Source organism: Eurosta solidaginis, chromosome 1 (assembly GCF_040869045.1).
Source record: "Eurosta solidaginis isolate ZX-2024a chromosome 1, ASM4086904v1, whole genome shotgun sequence".
In the NCBI taxonomy this organism is placed as follows: domain Eukaryota; kingdom Metazoa; phylum Arthropoda; class Insecta; order Diptera; family Tephritidae; genus Eurosta; species Eurosta solidaginis.
This window is the reverse complement of record NC_090319.1, coordinates 108,424,691-108,447,130: the sequence shown is the minus strand read 5'-3', so window position 1 is coordinate 108,447,130 and position 22,440 is coordinate 108,424,691. Positions and strand designations below refer to the sequence as shown.

General features: G+C 38.8%; 1 protein-coding gene and 1 pseudogene across 1 annotated transcript; one reads left to right on the top strand and one right to left on the bottom strand.

Moving 5' to 3' along the window:
* The first annotated feature begins 1,301 nt into the window (after positions 1-1,301).
* LOC137236708 (uncharacterized) lies at positions 1,302-12,383 on the top strand. The gene is made up of 4 exons (XM_067759639.1): positions 1,302-1,377; positions 1,456-1,649; positions 9,492-9,674; positions 9,741-12,383. Exons 1-4 carry the CDS (start codon positions 1,365-1,367, stop codon positions 10,074-10,076), a joined length of 726 nt encoding a protein of 241 aa, XP_067615740.1. The 5' UTR covers positions 1,302-1,364; the 3' UTR covers positions 10,077-12,383.
* Positions 12,384-12,796: 413 nt separating this feature from the next.
* Positions 12,797-14,598, bottom strand: LOC137237331 (putative nuclease HARBI1; annotated as a pseudogene).
* Between the last annotated feature and the right edge of the window lie 7,842 nt (positions 14,599-22,440).

The following is a 22,440-nucleotide window of genomic DNA, read 5'->3' as shown; positions in this document are numbered from 1 at the left end:
TGGAACCTACATGTAGTATATCCAAGCAAATCTGGCCTAAACTGGATGAAACGAGATCGCAATCGGTGATATTGTTAAGCCGTATCTCTATAAGCCCACTAGTGGGCCTTCTTACAGGTCACTGTCTCATGGGCACTCACGGTGCCTATATGGGCCTTCAGACAAATGACTTCTGCCGCAGCTGTAGGTACGAAGAGGAGATAGAAAGCGTAGAGCACTATCTGTGTCACTGTCCCGCACTGTCGAAAACCAGGTACCGATGCCTCCACAGACACTCCCTTGGGTGCCTTGCGGAGCTTGAATTTGCAAACATAAACGAGATATTGCGTTTCATCAGGCAAATGCGCTGGTTTAGCCTCTCTGGGGTCTAAACATTCTTCTTCGGAAGTAGGGAGTAACCTAACCTAACGTATGAGAGCAAGGTCAAACTTTTGTTGTTGAACATTTTTTGGTACAATGTGTTAATTATTAAAATGCCACAAGTACAGGACAAGTCCCTTTAAAAATAAATGCAAAATTCCATCGCCTATATAATCGTATATGTAAATTAAATCAATAAAAAAAGGCGCTGATTAAAAGAATACATTGCATTCAAAATGTAATTTTTGGCCAAAGGTGGACATGTGCTTGTTAATAGCCTTGTTTTTTTTACCGGCGTATACGTTTCGTTTGCGCGTGAAAAAAACGCCTATCCTCGCTTAGATAATGCTTAGGAGACCCATCTAGCGGCAGTGGTTAAACAACTAGCTACAGCTACAGGGTGTACCGAAAAGCGGAGACACAACCCTCTGTTGTATTTATGTGTATAACATTTAGCTGAATCAGTTGTGATATATAGTGGACGCGCATAGAATACATGGAATTAGTGCACAGAGTGAAACATGGACACATATTTCAGTTACATCTGAGTATAATGCGTATTGAAATTTATGGCTGGATTCTGTAATTCAGTCTCATCTCAAGTCACTAAATTTGAGATTTTTCTTTAGAGACAATTTTTGTGACTTGGTATTCTATAAGGCCAAATCACAAGAAATTCACCAATTATATGAGGTGAGAACACACTGAGACAGTCAGCTGTTTGCATCTTACATTGAAGATGACAACAAAATGATTTTTTATCGATTTCATATGAAAATAGGTTTTCAAACACATGTAATAAACAAAATTATTTATTTAAAACTTGAAGAATATGATTTGTAATAAGCATGTACACAAACACGATTGAAATGTGTGTTTAAAAAACGTTTAGCCCGAATCGATGAATTGAACGAATGCCATGGGGCCAGAAAATTAGTAATCGATAACAGCCGGTTTGCATCACTATTCGCATTGTATCATTATAATTTTATGTGCTGCAAAAAATGGCTGGAAATGGTAAGTAATGTAAACAAATGTAAAACGTTTACATTTTGTTAATTTTTATGCAAATAAATAATATATATTCTTTTACAGTTATGGATAAACAGTATCGGACAAGCAAGGAACAAATAGACTGCTATTTGTCCTTTGTCCAAAGCCACCCCCGTATAAGGCAAAACAAAAACGACCCCACGAATCCTAAGAGAATGGAGGAGCTGTGGGCGGAATTGGCAGAGCACCTTAACGCACTAAGGGGACCGACGCGAACTCCGGCGAAATGGAAAGAGGTAAGTTGCTATATAATTATGAAATAGTGAAAAATAAAATGAACCTATGAATGTCGTGTAGCTAATTTTATAATACAGCTTGCAACTGCTAAAGCACGGCCGGAAATGTTGAGAGGGGTATCAAAAGGCGTGTTTTGACCTCGATATCATTAATCAAAAAGCGGAAGTAATTTTTTCGGTAGTAGTGCAGTTTACGGTACCCACCCTAAAGTTGGGCCAAGATTTTCGAGTGGGGTATCAAAAGACGCGTATAAATATCGAGAACAATAATCCGAAGGCGGCAAAGAAAAATTTTATCTCTGTCCGGAAATATTTGCAGTTGAAGTTGGCGATTTTAATGTGGTTGTTGTTGTCTTTATACCCACAAAAAAATTGTGCATCACCGTGGCGGTAGCCACTGTTATATCACACACCCGGACTTGGCATGGCGTAGCCCAGGGTTATTTTTTATAAGCGCGGCCGAAGGGCGCCAACGCAGAAAGGTGTTCTGCGCAAAAATACTATGGATCCCACCCCCGGTTTCGGAGGGACCCGGGGTATTTTTTTGGGTTTTCGTTAATATCTTTTGAACGGGTAAAAAAAGTTAACTTCCGCTTTCGGATTCTTGATCTAGACGTGAATACGCGTCTTCTGATACCTCACTCGAAAATTTTGGCCCAAATTTCGGTGGGTACCGTAAACTGCACTATTACCATTTTTTCTTTTAGTGAAAAGTTATTGGCAAAAAAAAATTGATGCGAAAGATCCTTATGTGTGATGACACCAATAAGAAATTCACACAAAATTGGAATTGACAGAAAATTGTCAACTTCCATTGCAAATATCTCTAGACAGAAATAAACAAACGAATCTTCACTTTCGGACTATTAACATCAAGGGCAAAACGCATTCTACAAGAAAAACCTCTATTTATTTAATTTGGGGCGAGCGTTGGGCACTCTGAGGTTTCGCTCTAATGAGCCACCTCATCTTCTATTTGAAGAACCCCTTCAAAGTGTGATATGGAGGCGAGCACTGGGCTCTGATGTATTAGCACACCATCCGAAGAACCTCGATTTTAATTAAAAAACTCAAACTATGTCTTTAGAATATTTCACTAACCAGTTGAGAATTACAAGCACACTCCATGGCTACTGAAACAAACGAACGAAAAATGTTCATAGTTTAAGTCGCTTAAACATACTCCCCCCTTAGACGGCTTAGTCGTCTAATGAAACTTCCATACGAGCCAGTGATCCGGCTCGAAGGACCATGTCTAAGCTTTGGGCAATTGAGGGCGAGCAGTTTAATAAGAGTTATAAATGAGTAATTTTATGTGCTTGTAAGCGTATGATTCGTGGCACAGTGGCTGACGTACCCGACAAAACGCCCGGGGTTGCGGGTTCAACTCCCACCAAGCATTCCTTTTTTTTTAATTTATAAATTATTATTATTAATGGACTGTATTGAGTTTATGGGGTTTTTGATTTAATGTATTCCATTTATTGAGTTGGGTAGTTTTAGTGTTATTGGTGTATTTAAGTCATGGGAGGATGCATAGCATCAGTACACCTTTATTTATTTATTTGTGTTTATTTTAAGGGATTCAGTTTATTAAGTTGGGTAGTTTTAGTGTTATTGGTGTGTTTAAGTCATGGGAGGATGTATAGCATCGGTACACCTTTTATTTATTTAATTTGGGGGCGAGCACTGGGGGCTCTGAGGCTTCGCTCTACTGAGCCACCTCATCCTCTATTTGAAGAACCCTTTAAAATGTGATATGGAGGCGAGCACGGGACGGCTCTGAGGTATTGGCACCCCATTTTCTACAAGAAAGACCTCTATTTATTATGCCCACAGTTTATTCTGAAAATGGTGAAAGAATTCAAGAAATTCAAACCACCATAAATAACTGTATCTCGACCCTAAATGCGAGCGATGTCTCAACTGATAACTGGGACCCCATTCTCGTATTCTTATGCTCATCAAAATTACCTGATGAAACCCTGGCACTGTGGGAACAATCACTCGACTCCAGGAAAGAACTTCCACTTTGGTCGGAGATGGACAAATTTCTCACGACAAGGTACGAAGTAGTAGAAAGACTTGGTACGTATAGGCCGAGCAAAACCCGTAACCCCAACTCTAGCTTCGCCCACAGATCCTCAACACCCCAAACCTCATCGAACTTTAGGAATAAGACGCAAACATTCCATGTGGACTCAAAGAGGCAACACTCATGCAAACTCTGCAATCTGAATCACTCATTAATGAACTGTATAAAATTCAGAGATCTCTCAACCCAAGAGCGAAGCAAATTCGTAAAAGAAAACAATTATTGCACAAATTGTTTAGCTTGCTCTCACTTGGAAAGAGATTGTGGTAGCAATTTCACATGCGTGTATTGCCAAAAACGACATCATTCGCTACTCCACTTCCAAGGAAAATCCCACCCAGACAGCAGACCCAGGCAGCAGAGGAACAGGACGCACATAACCCCTCAAGGTCTGCCACCTCCAGCTGAAGACCCGAACAGGGCGTCAACCTCAAAAGAGGCCAGCCAAACCCAAGCCACTCAAAACCCTTTTAAGAAAAACTCAACCTCAACTCACTTCGCGAGTAGTAGCGAAACTACTCTTTTACCAACAGCTTTAGTCACGGTGAAAGCAAATGGCGAACACCACAAGATCCGTGCACTAATAGATCAGGGCTCGGAAAAGACATTTGTAGCGTCTCGAATCCAGAAGCTCTTGAAACTACCAACCAAGAAAACCCATTATAAGATCTCGGGAATGGGCGGATCGGTAGTTCAAAACTCAGACCAGATCTGCGAGATAACACTCTGCTCGTCGGATCTCAAAACAAAAATAAACACCCAAGCGATATTATTGCCTAAACTGACCCATTTCTTACCCAGCATTAAAGTGTCAAAAATAGATTTGCAAGAAATTGCCACATGGCCACTCGCGGACCCTAACTGTTTTACCCCTTCGCGAATCGACATGGTTATAGGTAGCGATCTCACACCCCAAATAATACTCCAGGGGCTACAAGCCAACGTAAGTGGTTCCTTGTTAGCCCAAAATACAATATTTGGGTGGATACTCAGCGGGCCTATTAAAGAACAAGTGAACGCATTCTCCACCCAAGTTATTGAAAACCCAGACGACACCCTTGCCCTTGGACACTCGAGAATTGCAGCACAGCAGCAATGCATCAGCGTCGAGCGATCCTTGGAGAAAAGACCAGAATTGAGAGAAAAATACTCAGAAGTTTTGGAGGAATACCTCACCATGGGCCACATGGAGGCAACTTCATCACGCGAAGTCATCGAGAACGGAAAGTACTCGTCGTTCTACCTCCCCCACCACGCTGTCTTAAAACCCGACAGCAAAACAACAAAGGTACGCGTTGTTTTCAACGCGTCTAGAACTACCCACTCTGGCAACTCGTTAAACGATGTGTTGCACACAGGCCCCATACTCCAAAACGACCTAATGCTCGTCCTACTCAAATGGAGATTTTTTAAGTACGTATTTAACGGCAACATCGAAAAGATGTACCGCCAAATACTCGTTCATAAAGAAGATCAGAATTTTCAAAGAATTCTCTTCCGAAGATCTCCACAGCTACCGATGGAGGACTTCAAATTAAAGACAGTGACGTTCGGCGTCAACTGTGCCCCATATCTCGCGATACGGACTCTGCACCAACTCGCAGAAGACACAAAGCCCACCCACCCACTCGCCTATGATATATTGCTACACGAAACCTACGTAGACGATATACTTTCGGGCGAACATAGTATACAGTCCGCTCACGACTCTCTACACCAGGTTATCGAAGCGTTGAAATCAGCCGGTTTTCCACTCAAGAAAATAACGGCAAATCACCCAAAATTGTTGGAATCCATCCCAGAATCTGATCTCCTAGATGCAGATTTCCTCAAATTTCACGATGCCAGCTCAACAAAGACCATCGGCATAAAATGGAATGCTATAAACGACTCTTTCTCTTACGACCCTATGCCCGCAGAAAACTCGAACACAAAGACGCGAATTTTATCGGCGGTTGCGAAATTGTTTGACCCGGCAGGATGGCTATCGCCAATAATGATACTAGCCAAGACTCTCCTCCAGCAACTCTGGTTAGAAGGAACTGACTGGGATGAACAAGTCAAACCCAGCGCTTTCCACAAATGGAACATATTTCGCGAAAATCTCTCCGCGATAAATGAAATTAAAATACCTCGATGGGTTCAATTTTCACCCAATAAACCCTTTCAGATGCATGGATTCTCAGATGCATCTGAAAAAGCATTCTGCGCTTGTGTGTACCTGCGAGTACAGAATAGCAAGGACACGTTTTCTACTCACCTACTCGTGGCAAAGAGCAAAGTGGCTCCCGTGAAAACCGTGAGCCTCCCTCGTCTAGAACTCTGTGGAGCAGTACTACTCACAAAATTAATAAAACAAATTCGCTCACACCTAACTCTGCTCCCTTTGGTGGAAGGGGCCAGAGTGGTTGGCCAAATCCCCAACGTCCTGGCCGAAACCAGTGACACAAACCCCTACTCCACCGGAACAAAAGCGCACCCATGCATTTCATGCTGTAGATGTGCCTGATCTACTCGAACGCTTTTCTTCCTACTCAAGAGCTCTACGAGTCGTTGCTTATATGTACCGATTTATACACAGAGCACAAGGTCTTGATACTTTGAAAACGATCACGCTAACCCAAGAGGAAGTTCATCAAGCGAAAGTTCGTTTGATCCTGTTGACGCAACATAAATACTTCTCTGCCGAAATTGCAGATCTACAGTCCAACAAACCACTCCACAAAAAGAGTTCATTGTTACCTCTAAACCCTATGCTCGACGAATCAGGCATAATGCGGGTGAATGGTCGGCTCGCAAAAGCCAATCTTAGTTACAACGAGCGTTATCCCATTATAATTCCCGATAACTCTCGGTTTTGCTGTTTACTCTTAGAATTTAGTCACTCTACCTTGTTGCATGCCGAAAAACAACTGATGATCCGCATGATACAACAGGAATACTACATCCCTCGACTCAAACAAAAGGTGAAGAAGTGCATATTCCATTGTAAGATATGCACGATCTACAAACAACAGGCTAAATCCCAAATAATGGCCGCACTCTCTCCCATTTCACACGACCGGTATCGACTTTGCTGAACCTTTTCTCGTTAAAACATCAATCTTACGGAAGGCCCCTTACTCAAAGGCATACGTTTGTGTATTCGTATGTTTCTCAACAAAAGCAGTCCATCTGGAAGTCTGCTCAGATCTGACGACCGCTGCTTTTAAAGCAGCATTTGCTCGTTTTGTTAGTCGTCGTGGACTCCCACACAAAATAATGTCAGACAATGGTAAAACCTTTATTGGAGCAAGTCGTGTCATTCAAAAGGAGCTTTCTTCTTTTCTCAAGGAAGCCGCAACTGACATAGCTCAAAAATATGCTACTCATGGACTGTCCTGGCAATTCATCCCACCATATGCTCCTCACATGGGCGGATTATGGGAAGCGGCAGTTAAAAGCTTTAAAACCCATTTCCTTAAAGTTGCAGGCAGTCAAAAATTCACATTTGAAGAATTTACTACCCTACTCACTCGAATCGAAGCGGTTCTCAACTCTAGACCGCTAGCTCCGATGTCGCAAGATCCAAATGATTTACTCGCTCTAACTCCCGGACATTTCCTCCGTGGTGCTCCACTACTCGCGTTACCCGAACCCAACTCCGAGAACCTCTCGCTCATCAACATATGGCAAAAACTACAAGTTCTACACCATCAATTTAGTACGCGCTGGAAAAATGAATATCTCAAAGAACTTCATAAGCGTACTAAATGGAAAACTCAGCAGACAAACATCAAAGAAGGTGATCTAGTCGTCGTGAAAGATGACCTTTTCCCCCCGAATGAGTGGCGACTCGGACGTGTCACTCGTCTTCATCCCGGATCGGACGAAAATGTTCGAGTTGTAGATGTCCGCACTCAAAGCGGAATATATACACGACCCATTGCAAAACTTTGCGCACTTCCCCCAGCAGAATAATATCTCTACCCTCACTCTAGCGATCTCACCGTGGCATATAAAATCTAGGATATCCATAAAACCCTATCGTTAGCCCCCTACTCACCTCACAAAATATTTCTCTCTCTTTTTATTCTCATTACAGACGCTACGAGAGTTACAGCACTTGTCGGCTCTGTTGCCAAAAGCACTCTTTGCGCTATTGCAACGCCTTCATGGCTATGACCCCTGAAGAACGCTATGAGTCGGTGCGGGCTCATAAATATTGTATCAATTGTTTGGCAACATCCCATGTTACGGGCGCATGCAACTCCCTGGACCGTTGCCGCAAATGCGGCCTTGCACACCACACGCTGCTACATCGGCAGCAAGATAAACCTGCCAAGAAGCAGAAGAACCGACGCAATGTACCGAAACCGAAGGAGAAACCCACTAGTCGACGAGTGGTCATTGCAAAGCCGAAAAAGAAGAGGGAAGGACGCAAGGACACTCAGCGGCGCTTGAAAACCCTGTTCTGCACAGCAGTATCCACCTTGGCAGAGATGCAGGAGTTGCTGCTTCCTTCATCGGAGCAGGCCGGCCGCCATGTTGGAGACATGAACTCCAATTTGATTGAATTTTAAAAAATTTCCCTAATTATTCAATTATAATAATAATGAACTTAATATGAAAGAAACGAATTTACAATGAATTTAAACTTATATATGCATATCCTTACCTTAGAATAACTCACCTTGTAAAATTTAACTAAAACATTCACATCTTAAAACCACATATGTACTTACCTTAAATTCCTTAAATCTACTTAAATCATTTTTCTAAAATACTTACCTGTGCTAAGATACACACCCTTTGTTAAAATACCTAGATTTACTTAAATTAACTTAATAAAATATTTAATATATTTTTAATATATATTTTATTTAAACTATTTAATAACTCTAGCTAAACTTTCTTAGCGGCACTCAAATAACTCTTTAACTCGAGAACAATCATAAACGTTAGCGGGCGATAGTTACAGACGAACTGATTTGGCAAATTTCCTAAGTCTCCTGCGCAGCAGGAAAACGGTAAGTATGTATGTATGTATGTATGTTAATATGAAAATGTACAAAGAGTATAAAAAATGCAGAAAACAGTAAGTAAATTCTTATTTTTCAGGGTGCTTGAAAAAGGTGAGTTAAGTAAGTTAATTTAAGTAAATCTAGGTATTTTAACAAAGGGTGTGTATCTTAGCATAGGTAAGTATTTTAGAAAAATGATTTAAGTAGATTTAAGGAATTTAAGGTAAGTACATATGTGGTTTTAAGAAGTGAATGTTTTAGTTAAATTTTACAAGGTGAGTTATTCTAAGGTAAGGATATGCATATATACGTTTAAATTTATTGTAAATTCGTTTCTTTCATATTAAGTTCATTATTATTATAATTGAATAATTAGGAAAATTTTTTAAAATTCAATCAAATTGGAGTTCATGTCTCCAACACGCATATTTTGATACCTTTTCCGACGTGTTTTAACACTTAAGTTCTGTCGTATATAATTACCGGAGACTTTCCTGTAACTCATGCGTGTACCTACCGCGGGTATATTCTGACCCCCTATCCCGCTGGGGTAGCAGAGGTGATAGCTCCCCTCCCTGCGGCGTGCCCCTGCTCCCTGATTTCGTGGCCTCGTACAATCCCCATTGTGATGTAATCTTCCTGCACTTTAACATGCTGCCGATTGAAGGCTTAGAACTTGAAAAATATAAAAACCCCCTAAAATATACAGTAAAATTAGTCCTATTCAAATCATTTTTATTTCAGTCTCTTAATCATTGGAAAAACCAGGTGCGATCCAGGGCGAGGAAAAACAAAGCCAATCGATTGGTAACGGGAGGAGGACCGTTGGTAGAAGAAGATGTTTCTCAGAGTGAGCAAAGGGCATTAAATGCCATCGGTACGACGGTAGTACTTGGGGAACCAGGCGTACCAACTATTGGTACAGAGGTACGACTTTACTCCCATAAAATGTATATGAATAAAAAACTAACATTCTTCTTTGATTTTTTTTAGACTGAAATTGTAATTACATGCGACCCTCTCAGTCCACCGGTTGAGTTCGATGCACCCATTATTGAGACCCCGTCCCCATCATGTCACCCTTTTAGTCCACCGGGTGAGGTACATGACGCCATTGTTGGGACTCCGACCACTTCACGTCGCCGCAACAAATCATCGTCAACTTCTGAAGAGATGTTTTCTAAGATGATGGAAAGTATTCAACGAAGAAATGAAGCGGAACAACTATTTCGGCAAGAGTCACTGAACTGCATGACAGAGTTTTGCGCTGCCATGAACAACATGGCCAATGCAGTATTGTCCCTTACGCAATCCCAAATCAACAACTAGGGATGAAGTGAAATGGATTGACGATAATCAAACTGGAACGAAAATACCAACCGTCCACACCAATACGTTCAAAATAGAAAATTATATTCTTCGTAAAATACTGTGTGTACAGTGCCGAAAAAAATTTTGTCACACCTTATTTTTGCAATTTTCACTAATTTCTTCCTCAATAAAATTATTTTGAATAATTTTTTAAGAAGCTATATATTAAGACTCATTGCAAAAACTATAAACTTTGTTTAAAAAATGTTTGCAAAATTCGCCAAATTTTTTGGGTATGCAGTTTTGTAACCCATTAAATTCTAAGACACAAAAAAATTAAATGGGCTGCAAAACTACATACGCCAAAAAATTCTGAGAAAAAAGTTTAAGAAAGTCTGAGAAAAAAGTTTGGCAAACCAGTTGGCCACCGTGGTGTGATGGTAGCGTGCTCCGCCTATCATACCGTATGCCCTGGGTTCAACTCCCGGGCAAAGCAACATCAAAATTTTAGAAATAAGATTTTTCAATTAGAAGAAAATTTTTCTAAGCGGGGTCGCCCCTCGGCAGTGTCTGGCAAGCGCTCCGATTGTATTTCTGCCATGAAAAGCTCTCAGTGAAAACTCATCTGCCTTGCAGATGCCGTTCGGAGTCGGCATAAAACATGTAGGTCCCGTCCGGCCAATTTGTAGGGAAAAATCAAGAGGAGCACGACGCAAATTGGAAGAGAAGCTCGGCCTTAGATCTCTTCGGAGGTTATCGCGCCTTACATTTATTTTTTTTTTTTTAAACAATTTTAAAACAAAGTTTATAGTTTTTGTATTGAATCTTAATACACAGTTTTTAACAAAATTATTTAAAATAATTTTACTGAAGAAGAAATTAGTGAAAATTGAAAAATAGGGTGTGCCAATATTTATTTTCGGTAATTACTTTTGTTAAATTACCAAAAATTACTTCTTTTTAAATAATTTCGCAAAATTTTTTATGAAAATGTACCTGAAAATACAATAAAAGTAGATTTGTAGCTCATTGAATTCTAGTACAATAAAATAATATTCTTACGCCGCTAACCAAATTACCTGAAGCTTAACTTTTTTATTTATTTATTATTTAATTTTTTGTATTTATAATTTATTTTTACGTATATTTTCATAAAAAAATAGCGAAATATTCAAGCGAATTAGATTTTCGTGATATGCTGTATGTTACGAATAAAATAGTTTTAAATTTTGTATATCATCACATGAGCACTCTTGCACATGTATATTAAATATAAGACTGCTCAGTACCTCTAATTATTATTATTTTTTTTAATGATCGTAAGGCTTGAAGCCATTTCTGTTTTTAATATACGTAATATTTCTATACGCCGTTACATAATTATAAGGTCACTCGTATTTTTTTAATTTTGCCTATACTTCCGTTTCAATTTTCATTTGTGTCTTAATTAATTTCAAGTTAATAGCCATATAAATTTACGTTCAAAATGTTTTTTAAATTGAAAAAAATATCGAGCGTAGATTTATACGGCTATTAACTTGCAATTAATTTAGACAAAAATGAAAACTGAAACGGAAGGAAGTATAAGCAAAATTACAACATGACAATCCATATACATTGAATATTGTAAGCGACTGTCAGTTTTTTAAATCAGCGGATTCATATAAGCGTAGAACAACCTTGTAAAGCTTATAAACAGTATAAAGTGTGTAAACTTCTATGAAGTGGCTTTTATAAGTTGAAATGAATTCCCTGAATATTTTTATATTCATTTAGGTATTTTTGATATCATATGTAAGCAATTTTTTTTCATCAAGGATTTTTTAAAAACTGTCATTTTATATACCGGTTGTGAATTTGTTATTGTATTGTTTTTCTATTTCTGTACTTTGATATACTATGTGCTTTTTAGCAACATAAAAGAAGTATTACATACATCTACGCTAAAAATAATAGTAGATAAATCCGATGTTTCCTTTATCAAAATGAAATGTTTAAAGGCTTGAATCCATTTGTTTTCTTTATGTAGTTAAGATATTACTATTGAATTGAAATAACCTGTTGAGTTTTTGTTGAGCTGTAGGCCAATATTTTGAAACAAACAAATTTTATATTCTAATTTTATTCGGTCAATATTTCGGCTACAGTGTGAGACCATCTTCGGAACCTGAATAAGCAATAAGACAATTAAAACTATAAGTGACTGTGTTTAATAATATAATTTTTATTTATTATATAATATAATATTTATCAAAAATGGAATTGAAATGTTTAAACTTTAAAGCTATGAATAATAAAGCTGTTTTCAAAAGCATTTCATTTTATTTTTATATTTCATTGAAAATATACAAATTTGTAAGCTATACCAAATTTGTTACGTCTAACTTTTTTTTCTTAAATGTATTCTTATAAGCCACCCAGTGGGAAACTGAGTAATGCATTACCTTTTTCATCAATGAAAAGAAGCATGAAGCAGTAATCAATGAAAATATCTTTGAAAAAGCAAGCGAATCTATAAAATGTAATGTATGCTGTAAGGTTTATGTCATATGCATTACTTTCGTATGACATCGCTGTAGAAAAATTCATGCCTGTTTTCGTTCATAGCTTACATTGCCAAAAATTACTTTGTGAACGAAAATATGCATGAATTTTTCTACAGCGATGTCATACGAAAGTAATGCATATGACATAAACCTTACAGCATACATTACATTTTATACATTCGCTTGCTTTTTCAAAGATGTTTTCATTGAATACTGCTTCATGCTTCTTTTTATTGATGAAAGAGGTAATACATTACCCACTTTCCCACTGGGTAGTGGCTACGACTTACATCCCCAGAGCGTTTAGGCAGCTCTGACGTGCCCTTCTACCTTCGGCGTAATACTCCGTCGATGCAAATGAAGTGGCCGTGCCTGCATCACCAGGAGCTGTGCTTTCTGCCATTACATCCTCTGACAGAGTAATGCCACGTTTTATTAGAACGTTGTGCAATATAGCACAAGTATAAATAATAAAAGCGGCATTTATGTGGGTGTACCTGAGAACGCGCTCTTTGGACAACCACCTAAAGCGTGACTTTAGTACCCCATAGGCTTGCTCTATTGGGTTTCTTGCCTTGACGTGTACCTTGTTATACCGTTCTTCATTGTCTGACGAAGGGGTTCCTATTGGAGTAAGCAGCCACGGTTCCAATGGGTAGCCTGAGTCCCCCAAGAGCCATGTGAAGGACCCCGCAACATGCTCCCTTATGAGCTTAATACGTACTGGCGATGTCGTCCATATACCGGCGTCCTGGCATGAGCCAGGAAATCGCGCGTTAACATGGCGGAAAATAAGCTCATCATCGCAAATCTATGAATAACGTTATTTAACTGTAAATACTTCAACGTGTTTTTATGGAAGCATGCATTTTGTATACTTACAGCTTCAACGTTCACGCTGTAGTAACCCTTCCTGTTCATGTAATCGTGAGGCACTACACCAACAGTCGAAGACGACGGCGCAATTATGGCAACATGTGTGCAGTCAATAGCACCTATTACGCCTTTAATTCCAAATTTGCTATGAAAACTAAAAAAGCTTGAATTAAGGTAATCCTGTAAATGTTAAACCCAAATTACCCTCTTTTAATGCTGTTGTAATGCTCAGCCGTGTTTGGAAAACTAATTTCAGCATTTTTGGCTAACAGCTACAAAATGGCTGTTTCCTACGCAGCTTTGGTATGATCCATTGGCTAGGAAATAAAGCACTGAAATAAACTTAAAAAAACAAAGTTTTAAGTGATGTGCATACGTTTTATAAATGCTTTTTCCTTACTCGTATCTCAAACGGAATTCTTGAGTTCCGCACATAGTTGTCATGCGGCTTTAACTCTTGAATAAGTTCCCAGCACAGCGTCTTGGGAAATCGCAAAAACCTCTGGAAAGTTTCTTCCTGCAGCAAAAAAGGGTCTTCCGTGTCCCGCAAACTAGCCAGCTTAAGCCTGCGGAAATTTCTACATCGCAAATAACCAGAACTTTTATAAATAATGCTTTTAATTAATAGTTTTTGTAAACAAAAGTTTTGGCAATGAATAATAGCATAAACAAGTTACTAGTTTCACCGAAACTTTCGTAAACTATGGTTTATCAATAAAAAACTATTAATTACAAAAATTTTTTACGCTTTAACACTATTACCTTTCCTCATTTTTACGTTTTTGTAAAATTAGATACAAAATATACGTTTCTTCCTCCATGTTTTGGTTTTTGTGACCGACTTTAAACCACCTCACAAAATAGTGACTGTTTTTTTGAGACTTGAGATGGGAGACAGTTTGCTGAATACCAGATTGTCTCAAAACTAAATTTGACCACGAAATGTCTCTATTAGTGACTAGAGACAGCTTACAGAATTTACCTATTAGTAGTACTAATTTTATGCGTAGCGATTTCAGAGGTGTATTTAAAGTTTGCCGCTTAGCACTCCATATAAAGTTTAAGCGTAAACGTATATAGACGTGAAAAAAAAACACAGCTAATAATAAACTATTCAAATGTTGAGTAGTCGTTTAGGGCGTTCCAATGAGCCATCCAGCTATGGATCACGATCAAATCTCATTGGACCCATCCGGATCAGGGGTGGAGGAATTCTCTAACTGTGAAAATCTTTAAAACGTACACTGATTGAAAACAGAATCAAAATGTTAATGTTAACGCAATTTCCAGTGTAAACTTTAAAACATGCATGATGAAATGAATATTCAGGTGTTCTTATCCCGTTGACGTTTTCCCTTATTCTGACAAGTTGAGCATGTATAATGTGACGAATATTAGTGACACTAAGTGATACTCACATCACTAATCTGAAACAAAGTAAATAAAGCCACAACAACAATAAAGCAAGCTGCCACACTTGTATGTACGTAAACAAATTAATCATTATGTCTACACATATGTCCATACAAGCAGCGGAGAGAAACGCACAAACACATGCATATATCTAAGATACTCCCAAGAGTAGGCAATCATCGGTGGAAGTATCACTCACGCGCATATGGCTATGCGAGAAGCTATAATGGTGCATCTGTAGTTATAGCTGGTGAGTTTATAGCTGATAAACAAATAGTAAATTCTAGAAACGCCTAGAAATATGCAAACGAGGAAACCGAAGAGTATAAAAGCAACATCAGCTGAGGCATGGAATCAGTTTGGTTTAAGCACGCTATCTGTTGAGAAGTAGAAGTGTTATTGTGAAGTAATTTAATAAAGACCATTTTGCATTATTGAATATTGGAGTTATTTATTCAACAGTTTCGTTATTCGAACGTTAGCAGAAGATTGCAAATAAGCGGAATTGAATATTCGTAACAATTGCTGTCAGAGGAAGAATTGTTAAATAAATTCCGAAGATTTTGAATACAACTTGGACATGGAAAAATTGAGTGAATTGAGGATCCAGCAACTGAAGGAGGAGTTGGAGAGCCGTGGATTGAATACAACCGGCAATAAACTTGAACTTCAGGCACGACTACGAGACGCTATGGAGTCGGAAGGAATTAATGTGGACGATGATGTCTTTCATCCTGATGGGGACGAGACAACAACAAAAATTGAAGAAAAAAACGAAACATCACAGACAGTTACGAGCACAGACTTGAACATGATTTTGGCTGCAATATCTGCTCAAACATCGACAATGGCATCTCAACTGGAATCACAGGAGACACGTATAACATCTAAGATGGAAGCACAGGAAACGCGTATTTCAGAAATGTCGACACAGATTACATCTAAGATTGAAGCACAAGAGGCACAAATATCCGAACTGTCGGCGCAAATTTCAGCACAGTTATAATCGCAGAATTCTGCTCAACTGGAAGTGCAAGAAGGACGTATTTCCTCGAAGTTGGAGGCGCAAGATACAACAATTTTATAACTCGAAGACAAAATTTATGCCGAGATTGAAACATTAAGAGGTCGTATACAAGAGTTGCAACTAAATCGCCCAGCAGTTTCAGCGAGTAATCCAAAGGTAAAAACGCCATTCTTTCACGGCTCTGTTCCTTTCCAGGTGTTTAAGTTTCAGTTTGATAAGACCGCAGCAGTGAACAACTGCAGTGCTGAAGATAAAGTTGCTGTACTATACGAGGCATTGAAAGGATCTGCTGCTGAAATCCTACAGACTATTCCCGAGGGAGAGCGGAACAACTACGAAATATTGATGAGCGCTCTAGAGGGGCAACACGAAAGCGAACACAGGAGGCAGATATAACAAATAGAGTTGCAAAACTGCTACCAAAAAGCTAATGAGACTTTGCAGGAGTTTGCGTCAGATGTCGAAGGCTTGCACATTTGGCGAATGCCGACGCACCCGTGGAATACACCGAAAGGGTAAAAATTCAGAGCTTTATAAATGGCATACGAGACGTCAAAACGAACCGAGCCACATACGCAAACCCAAAGCCAACATTTGCAGAAACGGTATCATATGCTCTGATTCAGGAAACAGCATCGCTTCTGTGTAAGCCAGCGTTCAAAGCACGCCGTGTGGAGGTAGAAAGGCCAGACTGGGTGAACACAATATTGGAGGCGCTGAAAGGATCGCAAAAGCGGAGTGAAATAGTTATCAAATGCGGGAAGCCCGGTCACATTGCACGTCATTGCGATCTTGATCCTAGTGGTTTCAACAGCATGGGTGGTCTTAATAACAAAGCTGGAGGGGATGAGCAAGAGCTAGTAAAATTGAGAGATCGAGAGCTAGCTCCAGCTATTGAATGTCCTGTGATATCTGTGTCGCAAATTGGAAGGAAATCAAGCAGTCTTGCTGTCAGAGGGAATGTGGATGGCAAGGAACGTGTACACTGAAAGAAATGGTGCTAGTAAAATCAAAAAATCGGTTCTGTTTTTCTTGACTTAACGGAGATTCGGTGAAATTGATCGAATTATGGTTAATTCGACCGAGTTCTTTGTCAAACGAACAAATTAGTTTAGTCATTTCAACAGAAGAGAAATTGTCGCTCTTAAGTTAACAAAATTCTGTAAATTTATTTAATAATTTGGGAAATTTATTTAATAATTTTGAAGAGATTTACAAGGTATAATCGAAACAGCTGTCGCCTTGTCCGTCCTGACGTCACGTTGTTTAAATTTTTCCCAAATTATTAAATAAATTATAAAATTAAAAATTGATTCAAATAAATGTTTCCATACATTTAAAAAAAGCAATACGGGCAATCCCCGATTAAATCATACAAAATTCTGTAAAATTGACAGATTCCTGGTCAATTTAACTGATTTTTCTGTAACACAATTGATCTTACAGGTCATTTCAACGGCGATCAACTGTCAATACATGAGCAAATTTCAAAGAGAATTTTAAGCTCAGAGAGCGAATCTCTACTTTGTATTTATGACGATGGTGCCACTTGTTAAAAAAAAAAACACCAAAATAAGAAAACCATCAAATCGAAAAAACACACAAAATGGGAGAACAACAAAAAACTAGTTTTTCGGTTATCAATACAAAACGAAAAAACCCTTTTTTGAATTTACTGTGGAAAAATTATGAGATACCGGGACATATATATCGGGTACAATTTTGCAACGTCTCCTTCAAGCGAAATGCAAAATTTGCGCCTCTTGTTGCAAAATTTTTGTTTGAACATTAAATAAATTATAAAATATAAAATTTGGTGAAAGTGCGTTTAATAAAACAAAATAATTAAGTGTATAATGTTTAATGTGTGCCAGCATATTTGATGTAACCCAATTGACGTTCGGTTAGTAAGTGCCACCGTGGTGTGATGGTAGCGTGCTCCGCCTGCCACACCTTATGCCCTGGGTTCGCACCCCGGGCAAAGCAATATCGAAATTTTAGAAATAAGGTTTTTGAATTAGAAGAAAATTTTTCTAAGCGGGGTCGCCCCTCGGCAGTGTTTGGCAAGCGCTCCACGTATACTTCTGCCATGAAAAGCTCTCAGTGAAAACTCATCTGCCTTGCAGATGCCGTTCGGAGTCGGCATAAAACATGTAGGTCACGTCCGGCCAATTTGTAAGGAAAATCAATAGGAGCATTTCGCAAATTGGAAGAGAAGCTCGGCCTTAGATCTCTTGGGAGGTTATCGCGCCTTACATTTATTTATTTATTTATGTATATGGCAACATAGGTACTTTCGTACAAAGCTGTCGCAACAATTTTTTTGTTCAGTTGACTACTAAAACGGTTAATTACGAATCAACGATTTGGCCGCAGTTGATTCAACATCTTGTTGCGATGGATAAAAATTAACAGAAATTTCGGTTGAATTGACCCGTATTTCAGTTGATTTTACCAGTCTTTTTCTTTCAGTGTACTGACTGTAGATACGGGCGCATCTCATTCCTTTATCCGATTTGATTTGGTCAACAGGAGAGTAAAGCCATTACCTGGAGCAAGATTGCGTACGATTACTGGCGAGTGTAACCAAGTCCAGGGAGAAGTGATCTGTGATGTTTTAATTGGGAAGGTCATGGTTTTACACAAATTCGTTGTGGCGGAGATCGTTGATGAAGTCATATTGGGAGTGGACTTCTTAGTTGACCATGACAGCAGAATCGATATGCAGAGAAGGATTATGCGCTATGAGATCCAGGATGTGCTACTTAACTTCAGTTTGGAAAAAGGGTTCAGCAGTAATCGAGTATTGGTGGAGAAGAGTCGACAAAGACCACGAAAGGCAAAGGTAAAGGTTGATGGAACGAATGAGCCAAACAAAGCAAACTCAAAGATACCTGCGAGAGAAACACTGGTATTGACAAACCCAAATGGACGCACTAGAACAAAGGAAAGAATTTCGCAGAAAGACTGCAGCGGTGGTTTCAAGCCAGGGCACACTACTGTTGTGAATCCGTCAAGCGCAAGCTCTACGAAGTAGTTCATTGTCCAAACAACAGAGTGTGAGGGAACGAACCAGGGTATTGAGTAGAAAGATGAAACACAGGTTTGACAAGAACGACAATTCGGAAGGTTTCTTGGAGGGAGATTTGGTACTGTTATACAACCCTCACTGGCGGAAAGGTGTTCCATCCAAATTTTGGGGCAGTTGGGAAGGCCCGTGCAGAGTTGTGAAGAGGATCAATGAAGTCATCTACCGCATACAAACAATTGGGAAACCACGAAATAGTAGGGTGGTTCATTTAGAGAGGCTAGCAGCGGTTAGATCGAGAGATTTGTCTGATGGGGACGATCAGACTTAGGTGGAGGGCAGTGTGACGAATATTAGTGACACTAAGTGATACTTACATCACTAATCTGAAACTAAGTAAATAAAGCCACAACAACAATAAAGCAAGCTGCCACACTTGTATGTACGTAAACAAATTAATCATTATGTCTACACATATGTCCATACAAGCGGCGGAGAGAAACGCACAAGCACATGCATATATCTGAGATACTCCCAAATGTAGGCAATCATCGGCGCATATGGCTATGCGAGAAGCTATAATAGTGCATCTGTAGTTATAGCTGGTAAACAAATAGTAAATTCTAGAAACGCCTAGAAATATGCAAACGAGGAAACCGAAGAGTATAAAATCAACACCAGCTGAGGCATGGAATCAGTTTGATTTAAGCACGCTATCTGTTGAGAAGTAGAAGTGTTATTGTGAAGTAATTTAATACCATTTTGCATTATTGAATATTGGAGTTATTTACAGTTTAGTGATTCGAACGTTAGCAGGAGGTTGCAAATAAGCGGAATTGCACTAAATTCGTTACAATATTTTAGAGGGTTGTCTATCATACACAACTGCCTGTGAGTTCTACTATGATCGGAGTAGATTTTAGAAATATTTTAACTATACAAGCGGCTACTAGAATTGTTTAGCCAAAAACATTAAAGTAACTTTGTGTTCTCCAAAAGAATATAGAAACATTTTTGTAGAAAACGAATTTGTTGGGGAATTTTGTACGAAAAATTAAGCAGTAAATATTTAATACTTTTGTAATACAGTAAACAAATAAATACTGGAAAATAGAGCTACCGTGCACACTTTGAGTTTGTAGCGAACGGACGTGTGTTTTTTGCTCTCCATTTAGAGGCAAATTTTTAATAAACTTTGATATCTACAAATTTCAAAATAATGTCAATGTGCTCTAATTGTGCTGCCCAGTGTTTGGGATTTTCATTAAGTAAAGAATTAGTTGCAGAAACTTTATCAAACTTAAATAATTAATGTGACTTCTTTAAATAATTGTCTGTGAGTGTGGGCGAGAGATGTTTTCTGATGTAAATGCAAATAACAACAAAAAAAAACTATTGTTACTTGCTCGATGGTTAAAGGCAGTAAAAATTCTGCTAGTGTCTCAACGAGAAATGCTAATTTCTCACCTCAACCAGCTACTGCTGCTGTTGGTGATACTGCTGATGTTGGTGCTAATTTGAAAACATCAAAATCCAGTGTTGGTTCAAAAAACAAAACAAACAATGTTGATCGACCAAAGCATATTAAGTGGATAGTGACATTTCTGTTGGTACAAATACGCAAAGTTTGCTTTCGCCGTCTACAGCTAACACTACAATCGCTTCTGCTGCTAATACCGCTGTCGGCGTCGCTGCTCTAAATAATAATATTGTAACGAATTTACTGTAACTCCCCTTATTTTCAACTTGCTTCTTACGTTCGCATCACTAAACTGTTGAAAAAATAACTCCAATATTGAATAATGGAAAAATGGCCTTTATTAAAGTACTTCACAATAACACTTATACTTTGCAACTAGCTTGCTTAACAACCAAACAGATTGACAGCTCAAATGAAACTCTACTATTGCCCGCCAGATTGCGTGCTTAATCAATAACTGCTTGATAGCTCAACTCAAACTGAATTCCACCGCCTCTACATTTGCTGCCTTTATACTCTCTGATTTCAACGTTCGCATCTTCTAGGCGCTTCCATTTCCAGAATCTACTAGATGCCATCAGCTCTCAAACTTCTCAGCTGTAACTACAATTGCACGATTTTATAGCTTCTCTCATTGCATACTTTCAGGAGTATCTCAGATATATGCATGTGTTTGTGCATTGATTCTCTGCTGCTCGTATACATACATGGTACACATGTGTAGACGCAATTATTGTTTCGTTTATGTAGATACATAATGATTGATCTATGGATGTGCATGATATCACTGTTTAGCATCGGCTTAGAGATAGCAGCACCCATTAGTTTGCTAATATTCGTAACAATATGCAAACATTTGCTACTGTGGCCGGCTCTCTTGGTAATGCGTATTCGCTTTTGGCCTCTGCTTCCTCGCAAGCGAAACTGACGTCGAAGCCGACTATCTCTGCTGCTGCCTCAGTTATGCCTGTCTATCCTGATCCTTTCGCTCAACTGAATACGGTAGAGAATGCTAACGTAGCGAATTCGGCTACATCTTCTGTTAAAAAAGTAGCCAATAGGAAATCTGTGCATAGTTCACAAATAACCTTAAGTAAGCCACTTGTGATTGGATATAGTGAAAATCAAGAATTACTTGTTGCCCCCGGATTGGCATGGCTGCATCTATCATCATTCTCTCCAAATGTGACCAGTGCAGAAATTGTAGCGTATATTTCAAAGCACGCCGAAATTTACAAAAAATTTGTCGTCTTATGCACTTGTCAAAAAAGATAACAGCTTAAAAGAACTAATTAAAGTTAACTTTAAACTTGGCGTACCGCACTGCTACTATAATAAAGTAGTTAATGCTAGTATCTGGCCTACAAATGTCCAATTTCGGCCGTTCCGGTCTTTTCGCAAGGACGGGACACCTCGTCAAGTTCCGTAGTTAGTGCTGAAACGCATATTATTCCTCCTAAGGATCATAAAATCTATTATCAAAATGTATCAGGCCTCAGGACGAAGTCTTACTATCTTCATACTGTGGATTACGACATCTTTGTTCTTGTTGAGTCGTGGTTAAATGACAATTTCCTGGATAGTGAGTTTTTTGATGAGAAATTATACTATGCTTTTCGTAAAAATCGTGACTTTTCTAAAACTGGTCTCTCAAGAGGATGGGGCGTCTTAATTGCTGTTCAGCGAAAATATCGTTGAACATTGATGCGACTACCCAATCAAGATACTCTCTTGGATCAGCTGTGCATTACAGTACATGGATCTTCTAAACTATTAATTTGTGCTTCTTACATACCGCCAACTAGTGGGGATTTGCTTTACAAAAATCATGTTGATAATATTGTAGCCTTAGCATCTGATCACGAAAACGTTTGCGTAATCGGAGATTTCAACCTTAGCAAATTAGAGTGGTCTAATATAAACCGTAGCCTTGGGCTCTACCCAAAATCTTCTAATACTTTTGCTGAAATATACTTGATTGACAGGTTTTCAAAATGTGACCTTAGTCAAGT